At 50.2% G+C, this 10709-nt stretch overlaps 1 protein-coding gene across 4 annotated transcripts in view; it reads right to left on the reverse strand.

The window, feature by feature from the left end:
• Window positions 1-3037: 3037 nt before the first annotated feature.
• The window catches only part of SLC6A20 (solute carrier family 6 member 20), a 55692-nt gene continuing 48020 nt past the window's right edge, over window positions 3038-10709 (reverse strand). For 3 of the 4 annotated variants that reach the window (XM_027523421.1, XM_027523423.1, XM_027523422.1), the window contains exons 9-11: window positions 9729-9888; window positions 8992-9157; window positions 3038-6610 (exon numbers count right to left, since the gene is read on the reverse strand). In XM_027523421.1, coding sequence (XP_027379222.1) covers window positions 6461-6610; window positions 8992-9157; window positions 9729-9888 — 476 coding nt within the window. In that variant the 3' untranslated portion in view covers window positions 3038-6460. The remainder of the gene's footprint in view (window positions 6611-8991; window positions 9158-9728; window positions 9889-10709) is intronic. The other variant, XR_003507839.1, reaches the window with a different exon arrangement.

Here is a 10709-nt window from a genome sequence, read left to right on the forward strand (position 1 = left end):
TGGGCCGGAGGGTTCTCCGGAGGGTGTTTTTCAGTAACCCGAGTCTTGGGTACTCATAGCTGTTTTTGTTTTTTTGACAATAGGGATCTGAGGTGAGAGCCATTTGCAGACATCAGATTAAAGTCACAGTTGTCTCAACTCTTGGGCTTGTCAGAGGTTTGAAAAGTGACTGCTAGAGAGGGGTGTGTATAACACAGCAGCACCAGAATTTTTGGTCTGTGGGATTTTTTTATCTACAGAGCATCCTGTGAAATTGATTTTGGGTAAGGCGTGCATGAGAGCAATCACTTGGCCTTGGAGTTGAGAAACGTGGGCTCGGATTTGTATTTGGACCTCACTTGAGTGTTGAACTTGGTCTCTGCACATTTTTTGATTCTCATCCACACGGCAGTTCGCTAAGATCACCACACGGATGCACACACACACCTGCTGAGAAGCCCAGGTAAGTCTACAGGCGGAAGGTCTTCCTCGAGGTCCAGCTCCCGTCCTCTGGGTTGGACGTCATGCAGAGGCGCCATGAACGGGGTTTCACTGCGGGGAGCGGAACAGTTAATGAGTTGTTGTGACATGTGTAATTATCACCACGAATGCCCTGGTCCTGGCTGAACTGGTTAGATGGCCTGTTTGTTCTTAGCACTTCCTTTAACCATTCTGAGCATGACTTTGTCTTTCCTTTTTGTTTTAGCCCAAGGCCCAGATGCATGCCTTTTGTGTATTTATTTTTCTTGCTGTACAGAGCTACAGTATCATCCATTAAAATATCATCTTACATTTTGTGTCCTAAATTGATCTCCTGTTACAGTCGGATTTAAGTGTAGATTCTGAGATGAGAAGTAGAAAGTACAGGTCGTCAGTCGTGTCTAGGAGACCTGGAGATGTCCTTCTATCTGAGCTTCTGGGAGCACACCTCCTCCTGGGTTCTCTACTCCACAGTCTCACCCGTTGATGTCTTCTCTATGTTCTGGTTTCCTCTTACTGGAAGGTAGTCTCACAGTGTTGTGAGTCAGGAGTCAAAGCTGGGTGTGAGCTCAGCTGGGTGATTCCTGTGACCCAGGGGGCGCTGACGGGGGTCTATTAGCTGACAGAGGGGCTGCTCTTCCTGGTCCAGGTTGGTCTGGCGCTACACAAGGGAGGCCAGAGGCGGGCGCCACTGGTTCTGTTAGCTCAGCGCCTCCACGCGGCTCTGCAGCCTCGGGCGGCCCGAGTGAGGGGTCCACTAATCCAGGTGGAAGCTTGTGTGGTCGAGCCTCTGATGTCAGAGGGCGTCCCTTCCACCAGGTTCCCTGGTCGGATCACTCAGAAGCCCATTCAGATGCCTGGGGAGGCACACATACCCCCTCTTCTGTGAGAAGAATGGAAAGGAAGCCGTGGCTGTGTCTGCAAACTGGCGTTTTTGTAGCCTTCCGCCCTAAGCCCTCTTCTCCACGTACACACTCGCCCCTGGTGATGCTGTTTAGAAACCCGGGTTGATTTATATTTATATTTATACTGTGATTCCCAAAAATATGCCTCTAGATTGGATCTTTCCCAAAGCTTAGATTCTAATGTTCAGCCTACCACATATTCCCCCCCTGATGCACAGTCGCCTCAAACTTAATGCAGTCTAGCAGAGGTGTTTCCCCCCCCCGCCCCCAACCCAGGGCTCTTGATTTGTACTCTGTAGACTGGCTGGTTCCATGCCCAGCTTTCTCCATCTCAGAAAATGCCACCAACATCCACCCAGTAAGTGTGACATTATATCCGTCTCCTTCTTTCAACTATGCATCCTGTCCCTAAGCAAGTCTTAGCAGCTCTCCCCTCCAAAATACACCTCAGACCCACCAGTTACTCCTGTCAGTGTCCACCCCAACCCCGTCTCTCCCATGGGCTCGTACCCCCGTTTATAGCCCCTCCGGTCCCTTCTCCACAGCTACCAGTGATCTTCCAGTGTCAGCTGGGTGACCCAGGGCCCCACGTTAAGGCCCTCGGGTGAGATTTTGCTGCTCTCTGAAGAAAATGCCACCTCATTGTCATGGCTACCAGGCCTCATCTGACCTGGTCCCCCTCTGCTCCCTAAGCCCACCCACCATCACTCTCCTCCCCAGTCCAGCTGCAGGCCTCCTTTCTGCTCCTCCTCCCTGCGGGCCTTTGCACGGCTACTGCCTCTGCCTGGATGGACCTTCCAGCAATTCCAGCAACTACAGTTCATTCTCCAAAATTCAGGCCCCACCTCTCCTCCTCAGCCACTTGATATTACGCATTGTCCCTCTCACACCATCACCAGGCTCGTTTATTTCCTTTTTAGAAAAGACTGCAGTCTGTGATCGTATCATTTATTATCTATTATTGTTTCTCTTCCCTTCTAGAATCTGATAGCGATCAAGTCCAGGGACCGGAACTGTCCCTAGAACCTCCCCAGGGCTGGTTTTCAGACTCCATGAAGGTGGATCCTGTCCTTTGGCTACTGCCCACGTGCAGTAGCCAAAGGACATGAGATTGACCTGAAGAGACGGGTCAGAAAGTTCTGGTTGAGAATTTCATATTTGTAGATGCACTTTTTGCCTTGCAAAAGGATTTTTTAAACCGGTCACTCTCTCTCTTTCTTTCTTTCCTTGAATGTTCGGTAGAAAATGTAGGGTGAGTTCTTTTCCCCAGCTTTTCTGTCTATAAAATGCAATAGCCACAAATTTTTATGTACAACAAGTTATAAAAAAAATCTAACACAGTAGGTAACACACCCTTTCCACCCCAGGGCAGTTCCAAGGTCACACCCAGGCCTAGTGAGTGGGTTCTTGTGGCCTCAGCCAACAAGGGATCCTGAGGTGGGCAGATTGCCCAGGACCTCTCTCTCAGAAGGATTGGAAAGATTCTGCAGCAATTCAGAAGAGCTTACATTCTGCTTAAATCCAGCAAATTAGAATTATTTCCCTGATTTTTCTTTGGGATGCTGCCCTTTCTGTTACCATCTGACCCTGTTCTCAGGTGATGACCCTCCCACACTACTGCACTGGTGTGGCTTCAGTGCATAGGAGGAAGCAAACATGAAAGAGAGATCAGACAGATTCTCTGTTCCTTTATTTTCCTTTTTTTTCCAAAATTAGGTAGTATGTTTACATAATGAGGGGAAAAACTTGTGTTTAGAGATTTCGAAACGACATTCCATAAATGACCAAAAAGACCGAGAGAGATACCTGTTTAGGGTTTTATTATGACGGTGGCTAAAAACACAATATTTCCCTGCCTGACTTTTTAGCCCTAGGAGTTGGTGTGCTTAGTGTAAGTGGGAAGCTCACAGAGCCCCTGCCTGGTGCTGATGTCATGGTGCCGCTGAGCGTGCGGGGATGGAGTGTGCCTTCTTCCTTCGGCTTCCTGGAGGAGGGTGGACGGATGGCAAGATGACTGCTCGGGTGCAGTCCCTAGAAAACAGCCAGGAAAGGCTTCTTTGAAACAGGACTAGTGGTTTAAGAGGATGACTGTGAAATGTTCTGCTCTTCATGCAGTTCTTAGAAACCAGGATAAAACTGAACTGAAACTGGAGACAGTTTCATCTGGAGCACATTAGTCTATAATAATGGTTCTTCTGTGTTTGACTTTTGTGAGCAGAAATTATTTTGGAGAAGTGACTTTTCTGTGCTCAAAAGTGCTCTCAGACTTTTAAAGGTCACTTTTGATGTTAATGCGCCTGAATGTTTGACCCATTCCCCCTCTCTCTCCAGTAGGGCGCCGGTTCTCAGGTCCCAGGGGTGGCCCATTCCCCATCTCTCTCCAGTAGGGCACCGGTTCTCAGGTTCCGGGGTGGCCCGCGCACCAGGAGTTTTAAGTGCGCCCGGCGGGCTGGCAGGGACACTGTGGTGGAGGACCACCGAGGCCCAAGCACTGTGAGTGTGGTGCTGCTTGAGGACAGAATTTGTCCACGCTCCCAAGGACCCTGGCATTTGGGGCTGAGACGCCCAGCTGACGAACAAGCCCGGAGGGGTGCCTCTGTTTAAGGATCGTGACTGAGGGCTGAGGTGGGGCCCGAGCTGGAAGGTGGTAGGAGCAGACTCTGGTGTATTTTCTGTCGAGCGTGTCCACTCTTCAAGCCTTGACAGCTGAGGGGTCTGGACACTGAAGAACCCTCTGATGAGAACTCACAGGACTGACTAGATGTGGTACGTAAATCATACATTTTAAAGCCGAGTGGTTTTTTTTCCTATCGCGGTTTATCACAGGATGTAGAATACAGTTCCCTGTGTCCTTCGGTAGGACCGTGCTGTTTGTCCATCCTGTACATAGTAGTCCCAGACCCCCAGGCCATCCTTCGGCCACCATCCCTCCCTCTTGGTGACCACAAGTCGGTTCTCTGAGTGTTTCTGTTTCGTAATGAGTTCCTCTGTGTTGTGTTCTAGCTTCCACTTACAAGCGATATCATGATATTTGCCTTTCTCTTTCTCACTTGCATAGTGTGAATCTCTAGGTCCATCCCTGTTGCTGTAAACGGCATTATTTTGTCCTTTTTTGTGGCTCAGTGATCTTCCACTGCATATACGTGCCACATCTTTCTCCATTCATCTGCTGATGGACATTGAGGTTGCTCCCAGGTCTTGGCTGCTGTGATAGTGCTGGCAAGAACATACGGGTGCATGCATCATTTTGAATTCTAGTTTTGCCTGGATGTATGCCCAGGAGTGGGATTGCTAGGTGATCTGGCAACTCTGGTTTTGTGAGGAACCTCCATACTGGTCTCCACGGTGGCTGCAGCAGTGAACACTCCCACCAAGAGTGTAGGAGGCCCCTTTTTGCTACACCCTCCCCGCATTTGTTATTTGCAGACTTGTCAGTGACGGGCATCCTCACCCATGTGATGTTTTCACTGTAGTTTTGATTTGCATCTCTCTCATGATTTCTGATGTTGAGCACCTTTCCATGTGCATATCGGCCATCTGTACGCTGTCTTTGGAGAGATGTCTGTCTAGGTCTTCTGCTCAGTGTTGGGTTAGGTTGCTGTATTACTGTTGAGTTGTATGAGCTATCTGTAAATTTTGGAAATTAAGCCCTTGTTAGTAACATTTGGAAATATTTTCTCCCAGTCCATAGGTTGTCTTTTTGTTTTGTTTATGGTTTCCTTTTGCTGTGCAACAGCTTATACGTTTGATTAGGCCCTATTTTATTTTCGCTTTTATCTCTATTGCCTTGGGAAACTAACCTAAGAAAATATTGGTGTGGTTTATGCCAAGAGAATGTTTTGCCTGTGTTCTCTGCATCTTATGGTGTCATGTCTTATATTTAATTCAGTCTTTAAGGTCATTTGGGGTTTATTTTTGTATCTGGGATGAGGGTCTGTCCTAACTTCATTGATCTACATGTGACTCTCCAGCTTACCCCACATCTCCAAATGGTCTTTCTATAACTGGGCATCAGGTGAAGCTGGAAGTTTATAGCATGAAAATAAAAAGTTTTAAAAGAAAAGCCATCTCCAGCCGATGTCCCAGGTGAGTGTTTAAGTGTCTTTAAAGATGTCTGTACAATGTACCCAAAGAACCTTCCTGTGCTTCACTGCGATCATGGGATTCAGGAATGTTAGAACAGGAAGGGACCCTCTCAAGTCAGAGTGACCTTGACCTGCTTACTGTTACAGGTTAAAAGCAGATGTTTGCATGGTGAACTAACGCCGTGTCATAAATACGGTGTCTTCACTTTAGAAAGACTGGTCTCAAACAGAGCCTCTCTTTACATTTTGGAAGACTTACGTACAGGTAAATTAACACTAACTTGTGATCATGGCCTTTCCTGTAAAGAGCTGGTCGTTATGTCCAAATATTACCTTAGGCCTGTGGGAAAGTTGGCTTCACTTTCATCCTTGCAGTGGTTCTGGCAGCTGGTGAGGGCTCTGAGACACTGGGGTTTGGGGTTGTTCGTGGAGAGGCCGCAGGTGAGGGAATCGTGACCTCCTGTGTGAGCCCTGAGCAAAGCCCCTCTTTATGGCCAGCCCATCCTCTCAGGGAAGAACACAGTTGATTGCAGGCTCACCGTGACTGAAAGTAGAACTCATTTTGCTCTGATGACATTGAGATTTGTCATCTTAGGCACTGAAAACTCCTTTTCCCAACTTCTCTACAAATGAATGCCCTCTAATATTTTGAGATTTCTTCAGAAAAAAAATGCTGAAATTTTATTTAATAAAAATTAAAGTCAAATTTCAGTTCACAGTGCACCCTGCTTGTTGGACTTTGCTGCCATCAAACAGCCACCTTCCAGACTCGCTGTGGGAATCCTGCCTCTGGTTGCGGGGTGTGACTGGGATCGTGGAGGTGACACAGGGCCGCCTGGTGGGCAGGACGGGGCTCCTCATCAGGGAGTCACCTCCTCACCTTCCTGATTGGCAAGAAGACAGCAGGCCGAGAGGGTCTGGAGTTGGGATTTCTGGCAGCAGCCGATGCACCCACCTTTGGGTGAGGGGCTGGAATAGAGCGGCTGGTGTAGGTCCCGGGGCACCCGGCTCTCAGGCCACAGGGGCTGTGTCTCCTCGCTTGAGGCGGCGTGTGATGAGCGTGCCCAGGGCCCCGAGCGGGATGCACATGGTGGAGGCGGCCACAAGCAGCCCGATGACGGCCAGGGCATGGGGCGGGTAGTCCTTGGTCACCAGCTGACCCTGAGGAGAGAACCCGAGTGTCAGGAGACGCCCCCCCAGTGGGAGGAGGAGCGTGTCCGTGCCCCTCAGTGAACACAAGCAGTGTGCTTGCTGTTTGGGGCTCCCTGTGAAGAGCGACCATGGGAATGATGAAGGCTTGTGTTCAAGGCAGCAACAGAGGCACCGAAGGGCAGGGGCTCCCCTTGCCCAGTGCTGTCCCGTTGGATTGCCCCCCATCGGACACAGGTGGCCCCTAGGAATGTGGCCAGAGATGAGAGGGCTGGATTTTAAATTTTATTTAATATTAATGAGTTCAAACCACCCCCATGTGGATTGTTAGCTACTAAGTCCAGTAACACAGCTCTCGTCTCAAGAGAAGGGTTGACGGACTTAGTTGGTAGGATTTGTGGTATTTCCCTAAATGCAAAATTGATGACAAACCAGTTGAGGCCCCAAAGCCAACAAACGCTGCCTTCCCACCAAGGAACCAGAGGACGCTCGAGTCGAGGGAGCCTGCTGTCAACCAACGTATGCACGGTGTGTAAACCAAGACGCCGCGCCGAGTGTGGCTGTGGGAAGCAGCCCACAGGCGTCTGTTGCTCTTTATGTTCTCTGTCTCAGATGCAGAAAAAGCTTTGACAAAGCTCATCACTCACTCACAGTAAAAACGCTCCAGAAAGTAGTCAAAGAGGGAACTTTGCCCAACATCATAAAGGCTATAAATGACAAACCCACAGCAAACCTCATTCTCAGTGAAACCCTGAAAGCATTTCCGCTAAGATCAGGAACGGGCCAAGGACGTCCCTCCCACCATGCTTATTCCACAGTTTCCTCCCATTCCCTGTTTTGGGGGCTTCATGTGAGGTGCTGTTTTGTAGACCTGCTTTGTATTTGTAGATGAAGATACTAGTGTTCTCTTTTCCATGTAAACAGAATAAATTGCCCTCTCAAATTACTATTTCTATGACTTTATAACAGCCTCTTTCGCTCATAATCGGGGAAAGGGTATATTGTGTATGTTCAGTCTATTCTTCTGAAATCGTTGCGTATGCCCCCTTAATGACTTTGTTCCCCCTCTTTTTATTTCCTGTTAGGAATTAGAAATTAAGAAAATGCCCAAGACTGGTAATAAGCTTGCAGAGTTCCAGCCAAACAGCTTGTACATCTGAGGAAACAGCAAGCACTTTGGCTCTGAGTTCACAAATCACTTCCATGTCCACACAGAAGGGATGCATAAGGGATGCATTCCCAGATGCTGAGAGCAGGAGCAGTGTCTGCTACAACAGTAGTGGGAACCTTTATATCCATAACTCTTTTTCTGAGATACTTTTAACTTTTTGTACTGGAGTGAAGCTGGTTGACAGTGTTGTGATAGTTTCTGGTGGAGAGCAAAGGGGCTCAGCCATACGTACATATGTATCCATTCTCTCCAGACTCCCCTCCCATCCAGGCCGCCACATGCCACGGAGCACAGTGCCCTGTGCTGTGCACTAGTAGGTCCAGTCCATATAGTTTTGGAAGTCCTAGCCACAGTGATCAGAGAGGAAAAAGAAATACACACTGGAAAAGAAGGTGAACGATCACTCTCTTCTGTGTATCGTATGTCATCTGCAAATCCTAGAGAGCCACGAGAAAACTGGTGCTAATCAGTGAATCTGTTACAGTTGCAGGACACAAGATTAATGCACAGAAGTCTCGCATCCCTGTACACTAACAAAAGATTGGAAAGAGAAACGAAGAATTCCATTTACCATCACAACAAAAAGAATAAAACACCTAGGAATAAACCTACCTAAGGAGGCAAAAGACTTGTACTCAGAAAACTATCAAACAGTGATGAAATCAGAGATGACACAAACGAATAGAGATCTACTGTGTTCTTGGCCTGAAAGACTCCATACTGTGAAATGACTACGTCCCCCAAGCAAGCCACAGACTCGCTGCAATCCCTGTCAGACTACCAAGGACATCTTCACAGAACTAGAACGAAACATTCCACCCTTGGAAACACAGAAGACTCCGATTTCACAAATTACTAGAGAAATGAGAACTACAATGAGGTATCAGCGGGAGAGGAGGATGGAATGAATTGGGAGATTGGAATTGACATATATATAATACAGTGTATAAATAGATAACTAATGAGAACCTGCTCTGTAGCACAGGGAGCTCTACTCAGAGCTCTGTGGTGACCTAAATGGGAAGAAAGTGCAAAAAAAAAAAAATGGATATGTGTATGGCTGAGTCACTTTGTCATGCAGCAGAAACTAACACAACATTGTCAAGCAACCATACTCCAATAAAAACTGAAGAAAGCAAGGACCTGGATGATGATTCCCCGCTGTGACACATAACCGCCCCTGTTCTGGAGAGGCAAGGAAGACCCCCGAGGTGGCAGGTACCTGGGCGGCGTCCCAGGCCTGGTACCGCAGGGTCCCTGTGATGATGTAGTCACTCAGGTAGAAGATGAAGAGGCTGATGATTAGGAGCGGGCTCACGCCGCCCCACATGGCCTTCCAGTACCAGTTCAGGGCGCGTCCAGTCATGGCCTTGAGGTCGCTTTCAAATCTGGAGAGCGGGGAGAGAAAGTCTGGATAGTCCGTGCTGTTGAAGGCAGGCGGTCCAGGCCATGGAGCCCTCTGTGCTCAGGAAGCTTTTGTGCTGGGCACTACTGGTGCTTGAACACGACCATGGGGAGAGGGGTCCTGGGGGAGGGGAGAAGGGCACAGGCTGCCACCAAGAGGGCAAAGCGACCGCCCACAGGTGAGTGGACATCAGAGGACATGCCTCTGGTGCCAGCCTCCAGGTAGAGGTTGCTGCTGTAGACAGGAGGGCAGCGCCCAGCACCAGCAGGCACAGAGGGCCTGGTGAGACGCCCGTGAAGCCGTCCTCAGCCCCGGGGGGCCCCGAGGGCAGCCCTGCCCCGTCCCTCCCGCCCTGCAGCCCACCACTGTGGTGTCTGTGTCTGTGGGCCCTCTCTTTGTTTCTCATAGCTTGACCCTTGCCTGAATTTAGACATAGCCTGACAGTGTCTGTCTTACAGTAGACTGGAGAGGCTTCTCCGGGATTCTGGAAACTACACGTGGAGAAAGTGCTGGGAGTCGTGGCCTTCGTGGGTGCGTTTCCCGTGCAGCCCTACCTGCTCAGCCCATACAGGTAGCACACGGCGACCGTCTCTGCCAGGACGATGAGCAGCAGGGACAGCGTGGCAGCGTAGTCGTTGAAGATGTCGAACCAGTAGCTGCCAGCCTCCATGGTGAACAGCATGCCGATGGCGCAGTTGGCGAGGCACACCAGACCTGGGACCACAGGACCCCCTGCTCACCCGCCTGTTCCCCCAGCTTCCCGTGGGGCCAAGGCAGTGGGAGGTGTGTCAGCAGGACTTCCTGACGCTCATTCACGGAGGGGTCTGGCAGAGGACACCCGACCCAGTGTAGAAGGTAAAACGGGGCACTGATGTCTAAGTGGTCCCACCCGGGCTGTGGGCCTGCTTATGTTGTTTATCCCAACGACTCAACCTCCGAGCTCGGGGGAGGAGAGTTGAGCTGCAGGACTCCCAGTGGAGGCCTGACATCTGACCGGGGAGAGGGGTAGAGAGGGGAAGAGGAGAAATAAACGCTGACCGAGATCCCATGGCGCCTTAGGCATTTGTCCCCTGTCGGCTCCTGAAGGCTATGAGGCAGGTAGCGGGAGGTGAGCCCCCTTTTATAGGGTGGGGGAGCCAAAGCTCAGAGATGTCGGGTAACTTTGCCAACATCACACAGCACGAAAAGCAGCAGTGATGGAATTCAGACACCCCCCCCAAAAAGCATGAGGCCCTAACGCTGCCCCCTCGCCGTCCACTGCCACCCGCCATGAGCCCCACCGGCGTCCCGAGGGGAGAACAGGCTGTGAGCCGTCGGGGAGCTGCAGCCGCACAGTGCTGGCTCCTGAGAGGAGAGATGCCAGCGGGCGCTGACAGGAGCAGAGCTGGGTTGGGGCTGGAGGGCCGTTGTGGATGTGTTGGAATGGTGTCATCAGAGGCAGGGCTTGGGGGGCCAGGGCCCTCCAGACACTGAGGGTTGGAGAGGAGTGGATGGGTGGTGGAGTGAAGTGGAGAGGCATGCTTGTCCACCAAGAG

Source organism: Bos indicus x Bos taurus, chromosome 22 (assembly GCF_003369695.1).
Source record: "Bos indicus x Bos taurus breed Angus x Brahman F1 hybrid chromosome 22, Bos_hybrid_MaternalHap_v2.0, whole genome shotgun sequence".
Lineage (NCBI taxonomy): Eukaryota > Metazoa > Chordata > Mammalia > Artiodactyla > Bovidae > Bos > Bos indicus x Bos taurus.